A 23,583-nucleotide genomic window follows, 5' to 3' on the forward strand; every position below is an offset into this window, starting at 1 on the left:
GGGAGAGAGGGGAGAGGTGCAGGGGGTCGTGGCCGTCTCCGTGGCGCGATCGGGACGGGGGAGAAAGCAGAAGGTGGAAGCAGGAGGTGGCGTCCGATGCGTGCGTGGGCGACATGCCTCTCCCAGTAGGCGGAGGTAGACGACGAGGGAGAGGAGGTTGGGTGAGCCAGCGGCTGGGCCACCAGGTGGGCTGCGCCAGGTGAGTTTCCTTCCTCTCTCTCCTTTCTCTTTTGTTTTTGTTTTTCTAATACTTTATATTTGTTTTGAACTTGGCTTTCAAACCAAGCCAATATTAATTCTTCTAAAAATTTATTGTAGGAGCTAAATGGATTATTCCAAGGACCCACAAAATATTTTCAGAATTATTGGAGCTATAATTTGATTTACAGAAATTATAACCCCAACTCAAGTACAATATGATTTAAATTCAAATGACCAAAATAATTCCTTAAAATGTTCATAAATTTTGGTTGGGCTCAAAACCTCTGCCAAATATAACCAACATTATTTAAGGCCATTTGGAAACATTGAATGCATTTTCAGGGGTTTTGCCCTTTACTTAAAATTTCTGAGGCTTGGAAAATTCCCTCAATTCAAATTCCTTGAATTTAAACATGATGCAACACCAGATGCTAGCACTTGGCATTATCAAAACTAGGGATGTGACAATCTCCTTTTCCACTTCCAATAACGATGCTATGGTGTAACACCTCAAGTGTGAACCTCAAGGGTGATTTCCTCTTACGTTCACCTTGATGTTTACATCAGGTGGGAATCCAATGAGGGTGATGCCTCGGGTTCCTTCTTGATGTGGTAGCCACATGGGTTGCCTTTACATTACTATTATTACTGATTAAAGTGGATAAAGACGGGTCGGCCCTGAGGGGTACCCGCACGAGCATATTTGCGAGTGATGTGGAGTCGGGTTGACCTGGAAGGTGCCTGTGAGATAACTACGTGGCGTAGCCGGGCATTCTTAGCCTCTGCCGCAAGTCCACGAGATGGGGCAATGGGGTCACACCGATCGTGAGTCTCTACTCGTTACTGCGCGCTCCTAATCCACTAACAGTTTGGATATTTGATCTGAGGGGCCTCTGGCCTGATAGCACTAACCACCACGCAGGAATAAGTATGGGCACTCTGCATCGTATGATTCTTCCGAAAGCTCACTGGTGTCACTGACTGAGTGGCGCACACTAGGTTGGACTGATTACGCCTTCTCTTGTATAAGGGAGGCTAGGTATGCTCACCGGCCGCGTTCGCAACGCGCGCGATTGCAAAGGACGATTGGCCCATGACCCCTTCGCATTTAGGATGTAGACCGGCGTGCTGGCCTCTTTGTTGAGCCTAGGTAGGACTACGGCGTGTTGATCGGCCAAGGCCGGTCATGACCTGATGGTGTGTCCAGCCGGAGTTGATCGAGCGTGATGGGTAAGTTGGTGCACCCCTGCAGGGAAGAAAACATCTATTGATAGCTTGTCCTATGGTACGGACACTCGGAGTTGTATCCCGATCGATACAACTAGAACTGGATACTAAATGCTGAGGCATGTAATGGATATATGTGGCTCCGAGATTGCTTTCCCGCAGGGAGTCGGGAAAGGATCTTTGGGCGTTATTTCTACAACATGTTTGTTAAATATAAACTGCTATTCTATACTCTTCTGATTGCTGCAAGATGCTTGGAGCTGCTTGAAGATGCTAGTCTTTGATAGGCTAGCTTTCCCCTTCTCTTTTGGCATTCTGCAGTTCAGTCCACAGATACTACCCATTTTGTTGATACCGATGCATATGTAGTGTAGATCCTTGCTTGCGAGTACTTTGGATGAGTAATCATGGTTGCTTTGCTCCCCTTTTTCCACCTCTTTCCATTCTTCTCGGATGCTGCAACCAGATGGTGGAGCCCAGGATCCAGATGCCACCGCCGATGACTGCTACTACACTGAGGGTGCCTACTACTACGTGGAGGCCGCCGATGACCAGGAGTAGTTAGGAGGCTCCAAGCAGGAGGCCTTGCCTTTTCGATCGATGTTGCTTTTGTGCTAGCCTTCTTAAGGCAAACTTGTTTAACTCATGTCTGTACTCAGATAATGTTGCTTCCGCTGACTTGTTTGTATTCGAGCCCTCAAGGCCCCTGGCTTGTAATATAAATCTTGTATTTCTTAATTTGTGTCTAGAGTTGTGTTATGATATCTTCTTGTGAGTCCATGATCTTGATCGTACACATTTACGTGTATGATTGGTGTACGATTGAATCGGGGGCGCCACACCATGTAGGGGTCTTGTATTCCTTGTAGTCTTCACTCTAGGAGGAATCCCACAAGGTGAGATACATGAGATAAGCTCTATGATTTGTGTTCTATTCTTAGCTATCCCTAGAATGGAGGAGGAGAAAGTTACATGGGTTGCGCCCAACACACTGCTCGCAGGTAGGGCCAGACATTTCAGGCAAGCTTCCGGGTAGGGTCCGGGTTTTCCAGTGAGTTTGCACTCGTCGGAGACGTCATGGCTGGAAGTTCCGGGCAGGGCCAGAAGTTCCGAGGTCGAGGCCGGAGGTTCAAGACGCTTGTCCTTGCTTCTTCTTATTTCTATTCCAAGCTTCCCTCGCGGATGGTGTAGGCGTACTCTTGAGCTCGGGCTCCTCCTCGATGAATGTGTAGCTTCGCTCACACATACGCATGCACACGAGAGAGGGGCCTACGAGTAACGAGAATCAACAGGTTGGGCCATCAACAAACAGAGGATACGGTGTGGGTTCCGTTTACTCGAGGGAAACAAAGAAATTAAATTCATGTGTGGGTTGAAGAAATGATAAATTAAATACACCAGTGAGAAGCTTTTGATGGCTCTCCCCTCCCTCCGCTCCCCTCTGGTGCCCCTGCCCCATCCACCTCCAATGCCACAACTCCGGCCGCCGTGGCCGCCATCCCCTCTCCCCAACCACCACACACACCTCATGCTCCGGTCACCTTCCATGAACCCATCTCATGGCATGACTCCCCCACCGCCAAGGCCTTGCGTGCGGCCCTTGGGGTTGGTGACGCCATGGGCGACGACTTCCAGGCACAGGTCTGGCGCTGTCTCTCCAAGCACATCAACCCGCGCCGCCACGAGCCTCCATGCTTTCTCTCCGTGCATGTCCATCATTCATCGCTCGACCTCGACGAAGAGCTGGTGGCCATCCTCATGCAAGCTTGCTTGGGTGGCAACGCTCCAGCTTTCCAGGTGAATTGCCTCCAGGATGAACTCTTTCGAATCACTATCTTTGACGCGCGTATCGTTCGTGCCCTCATCGCCAGGCCCATGCTCGTTGCCACAACTCACTCTATCCAGTTTCTTCCATTCCCACCGCCTCAACTCTCTCATCAGCCATCCATCCTCCACAAAACAATCCTGGACATCGGTGACCGCTTTGGCCACGCGGATGCGTTCTTGTGCTCTCAGCTCGGGTTCTCTCCCATGCCCGGCGTCGACTTTTCACGCAACATACTTGATCTGTTCTCCTCCAATGTTTTCACCTCCTCCCAAGCCTCTGCCTCGCCAGTCAAAATCATCTTCTTTGTTCACAAGGCAGACTTCATGGTCGACGAAACACTTGTGGCTACGCTACTCTCGTTTCGTTTTGGTGGACCTCCGTGTTACATCTCCATTGAGCGCCTTTCAAACGTGGCATTCGCGGCAGCGGTCTCTTCCCTCCATGTCGCGACACTTATGGCCGCCTGCTCTCCAATTGTTGCTCCTCGCATGTTCGCCGCCATCACCGTGGCGCCGCATGCGATGCCGGTCCCGCCTCCAAAGTCGGTGACCTCGCCGCTCTTGGCCCCGGCGGTGCCTCCCCGCCTCATTGTCGCTTCGCCCTCAAGCTCTCCCCCGTGCATGTCCTCCATGCATGTGGGGCCCGCCAGCGCAAACAGTCGTCTGCCACCTGGGCCTCCTGCGACTACCACAACACTCAGCCACCCGCGATCGCATGCAAAGGTATGACTGTTCCGACCTGGGATTTCATTCAATAAGCTGATTTTCTCTAAGTACTATTGCCTTGTCACCACGCCCACTACATGCCTAGCTCATAAACCAACCACACCCATATGTGTTGTTTTCTGCTCTAAGTTGGTTTACGCTAATGAAACTCTGATTAATAATGCTTTAGACCACCAATTCTCTTTTCAACGCGTCTTCCACGCGGCCACGCTCGCACCGAACTTGTTTTTAGTGCATGTATTCTCGGTTAAGGTAAGAAGTGAAGTCCTCCGTTGCGCGCCACTTGAGTTTTCAAATTTCAAACTCCAGCTCTTTGACTCGTTTGATCAAGCATCACAAACAGTGCGATCGGTACCCTTGCCAATTGTGTTTGAACTAGACTCCATTGACCCGTCCTCCCCCGTCCTGCCTATCCACCACACGTCCTTGCTTGGACCGCACCCGTCAACTAAAATAACCTCACAAGATCTCTCTCAACTGTCCCCGGGGATTCAACACAATGTTCCATGCGGGGATTCCCCTGCTGCTGCATCAGTTGACCACAATCCACTCGATGGCCATGGACACGTGCACCTCTCAACCAGCTCGGCCTCTCCCATCGCGTCTCTCTGCATCCTTCCATAAGAAAAGAAAACAAGACCGTGTAGATGACTGCGCCGAACCCCCCCCCCCCATCGGCCTACCCACACTCTCCATGTGCTACCTCTGGCTGCTCGGTCCCACGGGAGTCGCCACAGCCGCCCCCCGGTCGGCTGTTGGGGTTGCTCGATTTTCCAAACGCTCATGCTGACCCAAAATCTTACCCTACTGCTACTGACTCGCGGGACCCAACAACCCCCACCCGCTCATTCTCACCGCACGCCAAATCTAATGCATGCATGCACACGCATGCGCCCATCATCACGTCTACTCTACCACTTGTCTCCCCTACCTCCGTCAGCCTACACAACACCACGTCCCATCCGCTCCATCCCGAGATCGCCATTAACCAGTGCCATGCTCCTGCCGCTGCTGCCAGCCCTGCGAGCTCTTCGGTCTCCACGCCCGCTGCAGAACCCACGCTCCTACCGAGTGGTTTTGCTCAGCTCCCCACCTCGGGCCTCTGCATCCGCCCCTTCCCATCCATCGGCCTCTCCGGCCTATAAATCCTCCCCTCCCCGGATGGCCAGCCTCAAACACATCCACCACCATCACAGTCCCAAGAAAAAACTAGATGCTTTCGGTGTCTAGCCAGTGACCACACCATCTCCGACTGCCGCGACCCCGTCCGCTGCTCCCGTTGCTGGTGCTCCGGCCACCGGAGCTTCAGGTGCAAGGTTGTCCGCTTTCTTCCTTTCTTCCCTAATATGCCCCCCTCTCCGTGTATTAACCCAGCTTTTGTGCGTCCATCCTGCAGCACCATGGCGCACATGACGGGCACCCACACCACCTCCGGCTCGTTGGCCGAATCTAGGCTCTCGGATGGCGCTCCAATCTGGTTCGGCTCTCACTGCGTCCTCACCAACGACCTTCCTCCCTTCCGTCTCCCCCTCATCTTCGGGCCCCGCACCTCCTCCTCCTCGCCCCCAGCGTCGTCCTTCGCTCCGCCTCCGCCTCCCTCCCCCGCCACCGTCCCTCCATCATCTTCAAGCTGCTCTCCGCCGAAGCCCCACATCCCTCTCCTCGTCCCACCAAGCTGTCTCGTTCGCCAAGTCGACAACCTTTCCTATGTTCACCTAGCCACACCCATGCACAACCCCTTAAGATTCATACGACAGGCCATCGCCCACCACCGTAACAACCCTACGTTTGGTCTCACTTCCTCTGCACATGGCGCAGCGCGTCTCTCCTTTGCTAACGCAGAGGAGCGCCTCGCGGCCACTGGCCATGGCCCTATCCACCACGAGGGCAATACCCTCTTCTTTGAGCGCCCCGAGCACGCTAATAACAGATTCATGGCCATCTTCATTCACATGGCTGAGATCGAGGCATTCGACTATCCCGACGAGCTCTGGCACCCTGAGGGGGCAGAATACTTCTTCTCACATCTCGGAGACTTTGTGTCCGCAGACCAACACTGCTTCCAGGGTGACCATTCCAGCGTTCGGGCTCTCGTCATGGTTGCCCGTGACTTCATCCTTCCTCCCTGCCTGATGGTGCGCCTACCTGACAACGACATTGTCGTTGTCAAACTGGAGAGCCGCACTCTCTTCCATCATGGCTCGGACGCCTCGCCCTTCTCCTCGGAGGATGGCGACAAAACCTCCCTCTCCTCCCAGATATCCAACCCACGCTTGTCCCCCATCACCACTCGACAGATCCGAAACATAGCTACTGACATGTCCCCTTTCACATGCACGCCAGAGTCTTCCTCGGGCCCTACTCCAACACCTGCTACAACGACGCCCCTGGACGACATCCCTATCCTTGTTGTCATGGAGGATGGCATGCCTGTCGCCATGCTCGTCCATGCTCCATGGTCTCCTCCCATCTGCACCTCCACCCCCGCCCAACAGCTTGCCCGATCACGAGCCTACCATCCCTTGCTCGCATTGCCAGCTCCCCCCTCTCCAGCTTGCCTACCGCCTCCACTGTCCCCTCCCCTCTTCCCTCCTGCCCATCCAGCGCCTCCCCTGTCGGTGGTTCAAGCCGACCCGCCTCTTGATCTGCCTCCTGAGCCTACGCATGAGTGCCTGGCCAGGCGTATCAGCAGGCAGGCCAAGATGGCGGCCGACTCCGGTGTCAAGGCTAGACGAAGTGCTCGTCTGGCAGAAATCGAGCCGCCAAACTACTCCTCCATGACTGCAAAGGCTATGTGCTCCAAGGCGAAAAAGCTCGACCTCTCATCTGCATCGAAGGATGTCTCAGACGCCCTGGTCCATGCTCGTCTCTGTGATGAGGTTGGGTTCATCGATGACTCGGCCCGCGGTCCTGCCTCGCCGGAGGATCTCGCAGCTATTGCTGCTGCCTGCGGCGCTCCGCCTGAGATGGCGGCTGACATTGCATCGGGCTCCGGTGGCCTGGGATCGCCATGATGTGTTTTCCAATCCTCAACGGCCACTCACGTGGCGGCCCTCGTTGGTCATGTATCTGGTGCGTCGCACCCTACCGTAGTTGCTCTGTTAAGGTCAAGTTAGCTGTAATGGTGCTCATGCCTACTTCTGTCAGTTTGTCCCACTGTATCCCAACCCTGGATGGTTGTTTGTTGGGTCGCTACCACTACATAAGGTGCTGGTTTAAGTTTCCATTATGAAGAACGAATCCTACTCTATCGTGTCTTGGAATGTTCGTGGATTAGGTGAAAATGGCAAATGTGCCAATGTGTTCTCTGAAATCAACCAGTTGCGCCCATCAATCGCTTTGCTCCAAGAAACTAAGTTACACAAACCGGACACCATCAAACTGCGCTCTATCTTGCCACATTTCCTTGACTCAAACAACCACCTCGACGCAATCGGATCTGCGGGAAGAATTCTTTCGGCCACTAACTCACGATGCTTTACGCTTCTTAACTGTCAACATAGGCGTTTTACCTCCACCCTAACTCTCTCATGCCTTGCCTCGCAATACAATATCTTTATCACAAACGTCTATGCCCCTCGATAAGGGACCTAAAATATGAATTCCTCGACAAACTTAAACAACTCGAACCACCACCTAAATCTCCTTGGCTCCTCATCGGAGATTTCAACCTAATCCGCTTCCCTAATGAAAGGAACAACAACAATTTTTGCCGATCTGAGGCCGATGCCTTCAATGACACCATTGATCAACTCGCACTCCTCGAGCTCCCTCTTCTGGACCGCCAATTTACTTGGTCAAATAAAAGGACGTCACCTACGCTAATATGGCTAGATAGAGTTCTTATAAACCTGTCTTGGGATGCGCTCTTCCCCAACTCGCACCTCACCTCTCTTACTCGATTTGCCTCCGATCACGTACCGCTCCTGGTTATTATCTCCACAACTATTCCTTCCTCCCGCCTTTTTCGGTTTGAACGTTACTGAACTTCCTTCCAGGCCTGCAAAAACATCATGCGCAACATCTGGCGGCCCAACGTTCAAAACCATAATGGGCTTCTCGCGGGCTCCGCCACTTCTCTCGCTCAAAATATTAAAAAAACGCTCGGCCTTAAAATCCTGGGCTAAATCCCTTCAGCCCATCTACCAACGGGAAGCAAATTGCAAACTTGCAATTCAGGCTCTCGACCTAAACGAGGAATTTGCACCTCTCTCCCCGCTTGAACAGAAGCTTAGACTTACAATTTCAAACCTGCTACAATGTGCTATCAAACAAAACATCTCCTTTTGGAAACAGAGGGGTAAGATCAGGGGAGCCGTCGACGGCAATGAAAACACTCGGTTCTTCCGCGCCACTGCCACTCACGATCACGCTCAAATAAAATCCCAATGCTTATACACAACAATTCTGAAATTTTCTTGCACGAGCAAAAAGCTGACATCTTAAAATCTTATTTCCAACAACTCATCGGGACCACCAAAACTGCTACCTGGAACTTCAGTTTGCTCCAGCTTTACCCCTCACCTCTACCTCAGCTTCGTGATCTTGCACACCCGTTCTCCCACGACGAAATTCATCAAGCCTTTCTAACCATGAACACAAACGCCAGCCCTAGCCCGGACGGATTTGGACCTGTCTTCTTTCGAAAATTCTGGAATGAAATCAAACACTCCATCTTCCCATTCTTTTCTGCCTTCCATGATCAAAAAGCTTTGCTCGATCGCTTCAATCGTGCCTTCATGGTTCTCCTCCCCAAAACCCAGGCCCCAACCTCTCCCGATGCTTTTCAACCAATCTCACTACAAAACTGCAGTCCAAAAGTTGTGGCCAAGGTTCTCACAAACGGAGTAAAACCCCTTATCCCGCTTCTCATTCACTATGACCAGGGCTTCCTACACGGACGCAACAGTGCCGAAAATTTCATTTATGCTGCTGACATCCTCAGCGCTTACCACACAAGAAAAGCCCCGACCATGGTCTTCAAGCTTGATTTCAGGAAAGCTTTTGACTCCATTTGCTGGTCCTCCCTCTTTGCAATCTTATAAGCAAGGGGCTTCCCTCCCATCTTCTGGTCATGGGTCCAAAACATCCTTCACACTGGCAAAACAACTATTCTCCTGAATGGCAATCCGGGGTCATGGATCCAATGTAGATGTGGCCTCCGGCAAGGTGATCCTTTCTCGCCATACTTGTTCATCATCGTTGCACACGTTCTTCAAAGATTGATCGCCAAGGCTTTCCAAACGAACGAATTATGCCACCCGCTCCGAACGAACGAACCCCAGTGACACTTCAATTTGCCGATGATACTCTAATAATTGCCGCTGCTAGCGAGGCCGCAACCACAACCCTCAAAAACACACTACATGATTTCGCCCTTGCAACTGGGTTAGTCATCAACTTCCAAAAAACTGCACTTCTCACCATTGCCACGGATATCTCCACTCAAAACAACATCGTTGCAGCCATTGGATGTAATTTATCCTCCTTCCCGTTAATCTACCTAGGTCTCCCTCTCTCCCCTACCAAACTGCCCCTCTCAGCTTTCGACCCGATCATCGACAGCTTTCAAAAATTCCCCTTCGGTTAGGTAGCGCGGCTGCTCTCCCGTGGAGCAAGACTAACTTTGCTGACTGCGGTCCTAGACTCATTAACCGTTTATTTCATGTCTGTTTTTCGCCTCCCTAAGTCGATCCTAGTCAAACTCGACGCCATTCGGAGGGCGTTCTTCTGGTCCAACGAGGAAACTTGCACGGGTGCAAGCTGTTTGGTTGCGTGAAAAAACGTTTGCAAACCTAAAGATCTCAATGGTCTAGGCATTAAAAATCTAGAAATTCAAAACCGCTGCCTGCTTATGAAATTCTCCTTCAAAATTTTGCAACACTCAAACATCCCTTGGACGCAGTGGAATCACCACCAATATCCACTTGGCATCGCAGCAAAAACATCCAGGCCCTCTTTCCTTTGGAAAATAATTAACAAAAACCTACCCCTTCTAATTGAGCACTCCTTTGTGATCACCTACAATGGCCTCTCCACCTTTTTTGGCTAGATAAATGGATTTTAGAGTCGCCTCTCAACTAAGTTTTCCTACACCTATACTCACACTCCATTGATGACAAGGTTTTAGTGGCTACCGTTTGGCAAACCAGCTTATTAGCAAACCTTCGAAACCGTTTGTCTAATGCTGCTGCTCGTGAGTTGGATTATGTGATGTCTCTGTTGCAGGATTTCCAACAGGTTGACCGACCCGATGAGCGGTCCCTCACACATGGGCTTTCATTCTCTGCCAAGAACGCCTACTCCTCCATTGTTGTTGATGATTCCTTCGATCCACACCATGACTTTATCTAGGCTTCCAAGGTTCCGATCAAAGTCAAGATCATCGCATGGCTTCTCCTCCGCGACCGGCTCAGCAGCATGCCCACGTTGTCAAGACCCGTATGAGGATGCTCTCCACCTCATCTCCAACTGCTCTTATGCGACACAAGTTTGGTCTCGCTTGGGACTGCCTGCCCCGACCTCCCTCACTGCTCTCCACCAACACCCACCGATTCAGGGCCTCAACCCCAACATCTGGCCATCGGTGGCCTTGACAGTTTCCTGAAAGCTATGGGACTCGAGAAACGCTCTCGTGTTCAGAAACGAAGACCACTCTCTCAGAACTACGCTAAGAAATATTGTAGCAGATTTCTCTCTCTGGGTTTTCCGTTTCAAAAAGACCGAAGACAATATCTCTGCTAGACATTGGCTACACTTTCTCTCCTCTGCAACCCCTTCTAGCTGAATTTGTAACCGTACTGCTGGTGTAATTCTCGACATCTCATTTGAGTGGTAATATATTCAGGTGGGGAAGCTCTCCCCCCGTGACCGTTCAAAAAAAATCCGCCAGTGAACATGTATGTGCCAATGAGATATTTCATGGGGATCTAGACAGAGTAAAAGCATCTGCACGAATTGTTTCAAAGTGGAAAAAACTAGCAGACAGGAAAAGCATACATGAGGGTACGTACATAATAATCAAAGAGGTGTGTGCACTAACATCTTGGCCTCATGGAGGCGAGCTAGGAGTATATACATAATCCGATTCAACAGCCGCTTCGAAGACCCGTCCATTGTCGTTTGTGGTCAGGGCTATCTCACCCGAGCACAACATGGTTGCCACGCAGCTCCCTTGCGACTCAGTAAATCCTTCCAATGTCCAAACAGGCTGCCAATTTATCTTCAAAATTAATTCTTCCAAAATCAATTATTAATCCAATTTTTGTTTTTGTTTTTGAGAAAAACAAGTCTAGATCTCAGTGTCAGCCTGCCTGTCGGCTACCAAATTTGTCTTTAAAGTTAATTCGTCCGGAGTTTAAGTGTTGGATTATTAGTTTGATTTAAAAAAAACGAGAAAAATAAGTCTAGATCATGGAGTCGCCTACCTGCCGTCGCCGGGTGCCACTGTTCAAATGTTGTCATAACGCGATGATGAACGTTTTGATGGAGATGCTAATTTTCTTTCCCGTTACAACGAACGAGCATATGTGCTAGTGAATATATAAAGAAATGATCATCATCACATGATTGCCTCTTGGGAATATTTGCAATAGGGGCGTCGGTGGTAGCAAGGGTGGGTGTGGGCAATGCACCTGTTGTAGGGAGGGTGGTCGGGGCACCGGTTAGATTAGGGTGGGTGGGCTCTGGTGCTCTGGTCTTGTGGGGGTCTTAGCATGACAACTTCCTAATTGTCTACTACCATAAGGTCAGATAGTCAATGATCTACCTTTGTAGCTAAGCTTGCTCTCCTGATGATGTGTTTGATCTATGGGGAAGATGGATAGATACTACAAGATGAATGCTTTGATGCCATAGCGGGCTTGCCTCTTCCCGACAAGGTGCAAGGAGTTTCGCTAAAGCCTTGAAAAGGACCAAGGGGTTGAGGGGTTGGAACTCATTTGGTTCGCCACTATTAGAGTAGGTTAGGGCATCTCCAAAGCGAACCCTCAAACCTCCCTATACGCCCGGACAGCAGTGTCCGGACCACTTTTTTCATGCAATGGGAACTCTTATATATCCGCTTAGCAGTCCGGACATACTAACTCCGGTATCCTACCAACAAACATGAGGGCTTTGCCAGAGTCCGGACATCCACTTGACCAACCAAAAGTAACCATGTTGTCCTCCCCTATTTTCTCTCTCTTCACATGCATTGTCCCCCTCTCCTTTCTCTCCTTCCAATGGGATTAATTTGAAAATAGCATTGGATGACCGACTCCTGCATGTCCGTGGATTACGTCCTAACATAAAAATGAACATTTAGGGTGTCCATTTGCGGGTGAGCATTGGAGATGCGCTTAGTTGGCATTGATGTATCTATGCCTTGTGGTTATGAAACTATGCTTGTAGGAGTGAACTGTGTTGCCTTTATGCTTGTTTAGACTTCAGTTTCGAGTCAACTATTTATGCGTTTGTCTTCTGAATATGGTGAAATGTTACATATATTGTCTGTATTTTAGATGAATATATTGTCTGAAATATGTTTAACATATGTTGCTGAAATATTTCCAATATAGATTGCCTTCATTTAGATGGATATATTTGACATGTTTTCATTATGAATCTTTTTTTTTTTGCGGGAATCTAATGCCTTCAGTATATGAATCTAATGCTAGCTAGATCTTTTTTATTTTGATTAGCAGAAAAATGTATATTTATTTCATTGTTTTTACATTTTACATTGTAGATGTGTTAACTGTAGAGGGAGGTGTGTGTTCATTGCTTATTAACAATAATTCAAAGTGGCAACCAAACAACATTTTTTTTTGAAAAGGGGATGAACCCCGGCTTCTGCATTTGGACGATGCATGCAACCATTTTATTAATTATTCATCAAGACCATACAAAGTAATACATCAATACATGTGAAGGCACCATCTGTCGCTACTCCTATCAACTTGATGAAGGGTGCAGATTGTCTGAGCCGTATACCCAAACCTCACAGCAAAGCCAAACATTTAAAGCTGGAGCTTCAACCAAGCCGTAATGTTAGGTCTGGGGCACATATCGGTCCGACTGACTCCGAGTGGTCCCCGCCACAGAAGACAATCCATCTTCAAAGAAGGTATTAACACAATCTGACCTTGCGAGGACGCCACCACGGCATCAAACAACACAACCGCCCTGCACTCACATCCAGACGCATCCGCCGCCAAGACTGTGCGGCACCATGCCGCCAGGACCCACCAACATTGACGCATGAAGGAATACAGCACCGATAGCGCCTTCGTGGTCTGATCTAGGATACCCAGATCAAGGTCGTAGTCCGATCTAGGATACCCAGATCAAGGGTTTCCCCTCAAAACAGTCTAAGCGCGGAGAAAATGACCGCAAAAGCAATGTCTTCAACAAGGTAATGGCGCGTAGACACCGCCAACACCCGTCATGACCAAAGTCGGAGCTCGGTTTCCACCAGCGGCCACAACTCCCCAACTCGCAGCCGGATGGAACATATGAGATTCATTTCATTTCACAAATCCATCTGGCAGCTAAACTAGAAAGCTTCCCAGCAAACGAAATATCCTATGATGAATGTGTTTTCGTTTCATTTCAAATGAAATGAGAACCGAGGTGCCAAACAAGCTATAACAGTTTGCCACAAGATGAACCACATCATTGAACTAAAACGAGGCACAATTACATTCCGAAGACAGCAGGCTGGATAAGACTCCGCTCCATCAGAGAGGAATACCAGTAGCTAGGCTGCCATACCTACGGATCAGTTAGCAACGACAGGAGAGATGCTCCTGCACATCATGCTACATAGGCTGCCGCGGCACTAGTGCTACCATGGCGGGAAGAGGTTTATCAGTTATACTACGGCAGTTACAACACAAGAGACCTCCATCACAGACCAACATATGATGTGTCTTGCAGCCTTCCAGAACAGAAATTCGCCATGAATATATCTTTACACATCTGTAGAAGCAGAATGAATCGCCTCACGCTCGGCATCCAGGCCACTTAACCTCCTGCTATTGTGTGAATCAGTAACAGAACATTTGGATTAAACAGAAGAGAACTTTAGAGAATATGTATCAAACCACCTTGGTTTATCAGACTTGGAGAAGTGCTTAGACATGATGGACGCCTGTAAATTCAGTCCCCAAATGTAGGTTACTGAGCAGTTTGCGCACTAAAATATTTGCTATTTCAATGCTATAGATAATTCTCATTTATGAGTGGTTAAGCACCGCATACCTGCTCTTGGATGATGCTTCTGGCTTCAACTAACTGAGCTTCAAGCTCAAGTTCACGCTCGGTAACTTCCGAGGTCACTTCAGCACCTTTTTGAGCATCTTGAAGTTGCGTCATTCGTGCCTGTGAAGTAATTTGTTTTACAGAGTTAAAGAGGACAGTGAGAGGGAGAACAGTTTGCATACTGAAACATCAAAAATAAGGAACGTGTGGCAATTCAGTGATTGCTACCTTTACTGAAGCCATTTTAGTGCGCAAACTCTCCTCTATCTGGTCTCTGGCCATGTGAAAGGGCAAGTCAAAGACATCCTGGCAGGAGGAAGCCCAACAAAATAAAGGATGGATCTTGTGACTCCAACTGAGAAAATCATGTGACAGAAAAGAAGGAAACACATGACACCAAATATTTCATTTCCCCCAATTTTACATTTTTTATGCTTCTGTTGTGATATCATACATGGCAGAAACAATGTGGATTTTTACGAGAAAAATTGAACCAACAAAAACCTCTGCAAAGAAGATTAGGCATGCATACCGTCTTGCCCCCAAGTGGGGACTGGGGAGACCCTGCCTCCTGTCTTCCATTACCAGCAACAGCAGGCTGTGATGATCCAGTTGGAGCATTAAGGAACTCACGCATATCCATCTGATATAGAACATTATTACTCAGATTAGAACACGGTGTATATACATCTATCATGAAAGGGATAATACAATGTGAATCCTATTAGCAACTTAGAATATTACACACCCATACATTAACAAACAACCAAGGAATGAAATGTGGAACATCGCAGTATTTACCTGCATCGAACGTAACAGTGCCCGCAAATCAGCATTCTCCTGGACTAGTTCTTGCTTCTTCACTTCATATGCATCAACCTGAATGCATTCAAGGTTTCCTTAGAATATACTCAACCAGCTATGTTTCAGTTTTACAGAAGTGGCTCACTACTTACAATCATTTTGTAGTAGTCATTGTCATTCTTTTTTCCAGTCCATGTTCCACGCTGCCGTCCCTCTTTCTGTCAAACAAAATAACAACGTCATCAAGCAAAGCAAACCTTACACAACGTCATCAAGCAAAGTTTCGCTTACACAGCACCTGCAACAAGTTCATTATTTCCATTCCTGAACGTGATGATTCCTTTTTCTTCTCCATCAATACTTGGTTTAGCTTCTCCTACAAATAGAAATAGTTCCATAGCAACAATTCAGATTATATCTCCATGCGATGTCTGTTACATATCTTATGAGAAAAATGCAACAGCTCGCCTGCAATTTGATGTATTCCTTTTCTTTCTTCTTCGTTTCATGAATTTGTTGGGAGCGTACTTGCTGACAGAAGGAAGATAGTGAATCAGGACAGGACCTCATCATCCCATAACAAGAATACTTCGATCATCCATAAACAAATAAAACAAACAAAACGAAAAGAAATTTTTGCAAGGAAAGGAAAAGGATAAGACCATTTAACCTGATTTCCAATAACCATTTTTTGAAATTCGTCACGTTCCTGCTGCAGCTTCTCAATATGAGCTTTCAGAGCTGCGGTGTTTTTGGCCTCCTGGTAATTGCGGTTGGATTAGGGGTTAGTTTTAGAATTTCAAAAGTGGTAAGGATCCAAACAGAGTTGACACGAGGACAGACCGTTCGGGTCAAAGTGGCCAACTCTCGATCTTTTGCTGCCAATTGGGCATCCATCCTTTCGATCTTGGCTTCCAGTCTTGAAATATCAGACTGCATACTGCACATTGTATAACACAAGCCGCCATTAGCCATATATAACATAGTGATTTAACAATATTCTATAAAACCTTCCAAAGGCTGCAAACAATTGTGTTGATGTTGTTAGAAATATGCAATTTGCATTTCCTGGGGGCCAATGGCCAATATGTATACACATGTACAGGTGGTAAATATGCAGGAAACCCCTCATACTACAGGGAAATTATAAAGGGTACACATGAAACGTAATATAACTCTAATACCCCCCCCCCCCAAACTCAGGGTGGATCCACAACACTGAGTTTGGAGAGAGAAGAGCTCTAGTCTGCCCCTTCATAAAGAAATCCGCCAGCTGTAACTTGGAAGGCACATACTGAAGAGCAATAACCAGATCTTGCACACCAGCACGCACAAAAGAAGCATCAACATCAATGTGTTTGGTGAGCTCATGCTTCACAAGGTCACGCGCAACACTGATAGCACTTGTACTGTTGGACAAGAGTGTAGTAGGTGTAGTAACAGACACACCAAACTCCTGAAGTAACCAATAACCACCATAACCAGGTCACATCTGCCGTCAGAAGAGCCATAGCTCGCAACTCAGCCTCCGCACTCGAACGGAAACTGCAGTCCGTTTCTTCGTCTTTAGGCAACGAGTGAACAGCCAGGAAAAACACAGCAAGCAGAAAGTGAACAGCGTTCCAAGGAGTCACTAGCCCACATACCATCTGAACAGGTCTGAAACTGTAACGAACTGGATCAGGGAAAGAAAAGACAGCGAGATATGGAGAACACGAAGAAGGTGGCTATAGTGAACCGAACTGGGAACAAAAACAAACTGACTCAAAATATGAACAGGATAGGAGATATCCAGACGAGTGACAGCTAGATAGACAAGACTCTCAACAAGATGGTGATAACGCGTTAGATCAGACAAGGGGTCGCCATCACCATCAGAAGCATTGAGGTGAACATTGAGCTCCATGGGAGTCTCAACAGTGCTCTCATTAGTAAGAGCAGCACAAGCAAGGAGATCCTGGTCGTCCCTTACCTATATAAATCGTACCTAGGACCAGATCTAGGATTAGCAAAGTAGAGACTAATAACTTGAGATAGCTTTCCTCAATCTATCACCCTGTGCGGGATCAAGACCTCCCAAGGGAAAAGACTCCGAGGAGCATAAGTCCACCCAAGGGTAAAGATTCTGGAATATAAACCGTCCATCTCTTCGGATTTAGGGAAGAACTATCACTCAAAACCCCATCTCCTTGGATTTGGGGATGAAATGCCTTTTGTTACCCTTCTCCCTTTATGTGTTTGTTGGATCTAAGATGCACCTCTTGTATTGACTTTGTGCTATGAGTGAGTACTTGGTGGATCATCTTGTCCTTATGTGTGTTTTCCACTTGATTTCCCCTTTGTTTTCTTCTTGTTCTTCGTGTTCATCCGTGAATCCACCTCCAACCATGAAGAATACAAGGCTGTGTGGGATCAAGACTTCTCGAGGGAGAAGACTCCCAGGAGTACAAGGCCACCCATGGGTAAAGATTCCGTAATATAAGCCCTCCAACTCTTCAGATTTAGGGAAGAACTATCTCTCAAAACCCCCATCTCCTTGGATTTGGGGATGAAATGCCTTTTGTTGGATCTAAGATGCACCTCTTGTATTGACTTTGTGCTGAGTGAGTACTTGGTGGTGAATCTTGCCCTGTGTGTTTTTTCCTTTTGATTTCCCATTTGTTTTCTTCTTGTTGTTCATGTTCATCAGTGAATCCACCTCCAATCGTGAAGATTGGGCCACCCCTAAGGTTTGGCCCGTATAAGATGATGTCAAAGGCAACAGTCTAATAGAATTACCATATCTAGTTTGATTCAACAGCAAAAATAAAATGCTCGGTGGATTAACATAACTCGAACTTCATATTCAAGCAAGATTGAGATTCAAACTCAAAGGATATAGTTATAAAGCTAAAGAGCAGGTGCTATACTGATGTCATCTCAAATCACACTCAGTTCATTGTGGCAAACCTCATTTTCTTCATTATGTCTGTTTCCGAGCTATAGGCATTTGTTTGGCTCACAAAAAAAAAGGACTCACATCGAGTACAAGAACTGGTTAAATTACACAAGAAAAATATGGAAACTGGGTTATTGGAGGCAGTAGCAGCAGAAAATGCAAGGGGTCAAAGGGGGCAAAAGGGCAGGAACACACAGAAATATGAAAGATTGCGCTTGAATTCTGTAGGACTGTCACACTCTAATAAAGAGTAAACTTCAGAAGGTGTTCACAAAGAATGGCATGCACTATGCGAAGTCACATTTTCAGGTTGCATAACAGTGGCCTAATCCCCTGGTGCAAAACATTATGTCAATTAACCAAACAGAGTGATACATCATGTACATTCATGACAAAGCTTAAGGAAGTAAAAAAGATGTGGTCACAATAATATCGTCCCAGAGCAGGAGGCATCACGGACGACTATCAATCTGTCCTTACAGGGCAGCATTGTGCGGTGTACTTTATTGCTAAACTGTACTACCCTGCAGATCTGGTGTGCAATGCATAACTAAACACTGCATAGTACGTCCAAGTCATACCCTCAAATACAGATCAGGGAAATGGAAAGCTCACCGTTGCCGTAGATCATTGGTCGATTCCCGGAATTCAATGTCTCTCTGGCGCTGCTGCAGCAGTGCATACATGCAGTTGCATGTTCTTGCAATAGATACCTGCGTCACAGAGACAGAATATAGAAAATTTAGAAAAAGAAGCGCCTGAAAGATAACATTCACCCATTCACCACCAACACCACAAACGAAGGGAAGTTTGTTCTACTAAGAAGAAGAAGAAGAAGATCCAAACAGACAGAGTTTAGGGCCTCTTTGGATTGTGGGGTTTTCATAGGAATATTAGAGGATTTGAATCCTAAGGAAATTTTCCTATGAAAACCCTTCGGATCCTAGGATTAGGACTACTAAATTCCTATGAAATCCATTGCTATGCCCCCTATTTTATAGGGATCTCATCATGAGCTCAAACCTCCTTTTCTTTTTCTTTTGAGAAGTCCAATGCACCTTCACTCTATCTCTCTCTCATCAATCCTCTAAAATTCCCGTGTTAATTCATGTGTTTTAGAAAATCCTGTAGGAAGTACATGGCATCTGAATCCAGCGTTTTTCCTATTTCTTAGGTTTTGAAATTTCTGAAATCCAAATATGCCCTTAACTGGAAAACGAGCAGAAAGAGCACCCTAAACTGTCATAAAATTAATACAATAGCATGCAAATGGCAAGTTAGATCCTAACCGAAAAGTGAACACAAAATTCACACCAATGCTTAGAGAAAAGGGACGACACTGTCTCGAAAGGCGGGAGACGTGAGCGACGGACCGGATCGGTGGCAAATAGGTCGAGCGAGGCCGGGAAACCGAAGGTAACGAGCGTCTGATTGAGGTACTTGGCGCAGTGCTCGAGGTTCCCCGCGTCGGCGAATGTCCCCACATCGCCGCTGCAACAACAACACAGCGACGAGTCGGCCCTCACAGCCATCAGAGAGGGGTGACCGACCACTCTGAAAACCCCCCATCCATCGCATGAGGACAAAAACCTAGAAATCGTGGTGCTCACCTCATGCCGACGGGAGGCGGTGGCTGCTGGTGAAGGTTCGACGAGGCCTGCAATTGGAAGGAGAGGGGGGGTTAGGGGCGTCGCCAGCGAGGGGAGCTAGAGGGAGGGGGCGCGTCGATCTGCGGACTAGCTAGGGTTTTACCCGGAGCTCGAAGCGCGATGACACCGACATGGGCGGAGGCCGGAGGGGGAGGCGGGGTAGAGAGAGATCTGACGAGTGGGATGGGTGGGGAGGAGCAATGAGACGGTAGGATGGAATGGATTCGAGGAGGAGGGCTTTGCGTTTGTTTTGTTTTGTTTTTCCCTTTGTTTGTTTTTTTTTCTGAGCGGCCAATTTTAGACAGCGCTAAAAGTTTTTTTTTAAATAGACAGCGCTAAAAGTTAGAGCATCTCCACTCGTTCGCCCCCCAGCGCATAGGCCGGCACTCTTTCGGGCGTTCATCCGGCGATTTTTAGGCCCTGGGGGCGATCAAGGCCCCAACCACGCCCCCAGGTGCCGCCCCCAAGGCGCAGTACATTCAAACTTGATCCGTTCCCGCTTCAAAAAAAGTCATAATCCGGCGATCGGCGCAACAATTCGGCGATCAAATAAAAAGTTCGGCGCACAAAAAGAAAGGACACGCAAGGAATGCATCAAACGGCGAGGTCGGCCTCCGGCGTTTGAGGGGTCGGCGTCGGCGTGCGCGGGCTGGTCGGCGTCGGCGTGCGCGGGCTGGGCGGCGTCGGCGCGGCTTTTGGCTGGTTGGCGGCGTTTGTGCTACTGGGCGTCGCGGAGGCATCATCACTCGGGCTTGGCTGTGTCGTTGGCGTCGGCGTGGGAGTTGACGTAGGCGTCGTCGGTATCTGGTTCAGGATGAGGCCGCGCTCCGCCAGGTACCACGCCTTGAGCTGCTCATCGCCGCTCTCGAGCATGTCAGCGCCGCCCATCAAGAAAGCAGGTCGGTGTTCCTCTTCTTCGCGGCGACGTTGGTCCGGAGCAAGTCGACGTTGGTCCGTAGCAAGTCGTGTTTGACGGCACTATTCGTCATCAACGCCGACCACCGCGCCTCAGTTTTCTCTTCTTGCAGGGCGGCCCTGGTCTTGGCGTCGGCGAGGCAATGCTCGATGGACTCTTGCACACGCGCGGCAGCCGACTCGGCGTGTTTGGCCTTCTTGGCCCCTTTGTTGCCGCCCGGGCGCCCGTCAGCCACGCCCGGGGTCGGCGCGTCAGGCTTGTATGTCTCCTTGGCCTTGGCGAGGGTGCGCCGGACATCCGCCCACTTCTCGCACTTGTCGATCCGCTTGAAGACGTGGAGGTACTTGAACTCTTGGTCGATGTTGTCACCGCGGAACATGGCGAACATGCGCAGCAACTGCGCCGAGGAACGAACATCAGTCAGCGCGGGCGCGCACACGACGAAAGGAATAGGGAGAGGACGACGTGATGTACCTAATCCTCGACACTAGCGCCGCTCTCCGGGCGAGCCGCGATCTCCTCGACGATCTCATGCCATTTGTTGCATGCCGTTTGGATGAGCCCCCAATGGTTCACCATCGCCTTCGACCCACGCTGCATGTAGACGCCTTTAAAGTAGGGGTCGACGAGTTTGCGCTCGTCGAACTCGGTCTTGATGCGGTCCCAATACACGTTGATGTTCTGGTTCGTGCTGGTGATCGGGTCGAGGCACACGACTTTCCACGCTTCAGCGAGGCACTCGTCCTCCTTGGACTCCCACTTGATCGTTTCTTCCCCCACGGTCCCCGGTCCTGGACGCTTGTTTCTTCTTTTTCTTGCCTTTCCTCGTCGTAGTCGAGCTCGCCGTCCATGTCGCTAAGATCAATTGGGTCGTCTTGGGCAGTGAACCCGGGGGAAGCAGCGGCGGCAGCCGAGCCGGCTGCGATAATGTCTTCCATGTCGGCGTCCGTCGCGTCGGCGTCGCCAAGATGCGGAGAGGAGGCTTGTGAGAAGAGCAGCTAGCCGCGACGGAGAGGTTTCGTTGGGGAGGCTGTGTAGTCCGGCGGCGAGTACGTGTATGGAGCGTAATGCACACCGGCGAAGGCGGGCGAGGGCGTGCGCTCGACCGGGTGACCATGGGGGAAGGTGAAAGTGCAACTATCTTTGGGTGGTTTTGGTAATGATTAACAACATATAGCTCATTGAACTAATGCCATTACAAGATAAAAATTTCAGGGAAGTTTAGTGATTGGCATGGCATGGATAAGGAATGTGGACCCCTCAAAATGCTAAGGACAAAAGACTGGCTCAAGCTCTAAAGTCCAAGACTCTACATTTTCTATTTTAGCGATACAAGATCACATTGAGTCTATAGGAAAGCCAATACTATTAAAAGGGGATGAGGTGTTGCTTAATGGCTTGCTTGCTTAGTGATATGCTCCAAAAGCCCTCAACCACTTTCTCATATCCACATATGTCTCAAACCAAAAGTCAAACTCGGCCCCACCGATTTGATCCATCCGGCGCCACCGAGTCCATTTGACATAGCCACTGCCATAAACCCTAGTCTTTTCGGTTTCATCGATAGGGATCTCGGTCTCACCGAGATGGGGTTGCAAACTCTTTGTTTCCCTTCGTAACGTTTCCGTCTAACCAAGATGAGCGATCGGTCCCACCGAGTCTGCAATGCAAACTCCCTGTTTCCTTTTCGTAACGCTTCAGTCCCACCAAGACGAGTGAATCGGTCCCAACGAGTTTGCCTGACCAACTCTCTGTTAGCTTATTACCGAAGTCGGTCCAACCGAGTTTGAGTAATCGGTCCAAGCGAGATTACGTTATGCCCTAACCCTAATGATATCGGTCCCACCGAGATGACATGTCGGTCCCACCGAAATTGCCTAACGGTCATATATGTACTAAATCGGTCCGACCGAGTTTTCTGATTCGGTCCCACCGAGTTTGGTATAATGTGTGTAACGGTTAGATTTTGTGTGGAGGCTATATATACCCCTCCACCCTCTCCTCATTCGTGAGGAAAGCCATCAGATCGTGCCTACACTTCCACTACCCATTTTCTGAGAGAGAGCCACCTACTCATGTGTTGAGACCAAGATATTCCAATCCAACCATATGAATCTTGATCTCTAGCCTTCCCCGAGTTGCTTTTCACTCAAATCATCTTTCCACCAAATCCAATCCTATGAGAGTGAGTTGAGTGTTGGGGAGACTATCATTTGAAGCACAAGAGCAAGGAGTTCATCATCAACACACCATCTATTACCTTTTGGAGAGTGGTGTCTCCTAGATTGGTTAGGTGTCACTTGGGAGCCTCCAACAAGATTGTGGAGTGAACCAAGGAGTTTGTAAGGGCAAGGAGATCGCCTACTTCGTGAAGATCTACCCTAGTGAGGCAAGTCCTTCGTGGGCGATGGCCATGGTGGGATAGACAAGGTTGCTTATTCGTGGACCCTTCATGGGTGGAGCCCTCCGTGGACTCGCGCAGCTGTTACCCTTCGTGGGTTGAAGTCTCCATAAACGTGGATGTACGATAGCACCACCTATCGGAACCACGACAAAAACATCCGTGTCTCCTATTGCGTTTGCACTCTCCAAACCCATCCCTTTACATTCTTGCAAGTTGCATGCTTTACTTTCCGCTGCTCATATACTCTTTGCATGCTTGCTTGAGTTGTGTTAAGATTGCTTGACTTGTGCTAAGTTGTTAAAATCTGCCAAGAACTAAAATTGGAAAAAGGTTAAGTTTTTATTTGGTCAAGTAGTCTAATCACCCCCCCCTAGACATACTTTCGATCCTACAATTGGTATCAGAGCTTTGGTCTCCATTTGCCTTGATTTCCATAGCTTTTGGTGATCATAGTCTTGGTTTCACAACCTAGGAGAGTATGGCGTCTAGTGAGGGAAATTACCACCGTAGAGGTCCTTATTTTGATGGTACTAATTTTGCTAGTTAGAAGCATAAGATGAAAATGCATATTTTGGACATAACCCCGCCGTTTGAGCTATTGTGTGTATTGGCTTGCAAGGTGAATTCTTCGATGGGAGAGAACCGAACC

General features: G+C 48.6%; 1 protein-coding gene across 2 annotated transcripts; it reads right to left on the minus strand.

Moving 5' to 3' along the window:
* Positions 1-13,548: 13,548 nt before the first annotated feature.
* Positions 13,549-19,880, minus strand: LOC123156851 (afadin- and alpha-actinin-binding protein). 2 transcript variants are annotated; one of them, XM_044575038.1, is made up of 15 exons: positions 19,718-19,880; positions 19,576-19,622; positions 19,339-19,456; positions 18,581-18,678; positions 15,871-15,967; positions 15,698-15,787; positions 15,496-15,558; positions 15,326-15,403; positions 15,180-15,245; positions 15,025-15,102; positions 14,756-14,866; positions 14,452-14,529; positions 14,224-14,343; positions 14,070-14,113; positions 13,549-13,994 (listed from the first exon to the last, which is right to left on the minus strand). In XM_044575038.1, the coding sequence occupies exons 1-15, from the start codon at positions 19,745-19,747 to the stop codon at positions 13,934-13,936; spliced, it is 1,179 nt and encodes a 392-aa protein (XP_044430973.1). In that variant the 5' UTR covers positions 19,748-19,880; the 3' UTR covers positions 13,549-13,933. The 2 variants fall into 2 exon arrangements, with proteins under 2 accessions (XP_044430973.1, XP_044430972.1); XM_044575037.1 differs by having other exon boundaries at positions 13,549-13,997.
* Positions 19,881-23,583: the final 3,703 nt, after the last annotated feature.

This window comes from Triticum aestivum, chromosome 7B (genome assembly GCF_018294505.1).
Source record: "Triticum aestivum cultivar Chinese Spring chromosome 7B, IWGSC CS RefSeq v2.1, whole genome shotgun sequence".
Classification (NCBI taxonomy): Eukaryota; Viridiplantae; Streptophyta; class Magnoliopsida; order Poales; family Poaceae; genus Triticum; species Triticum aestivum.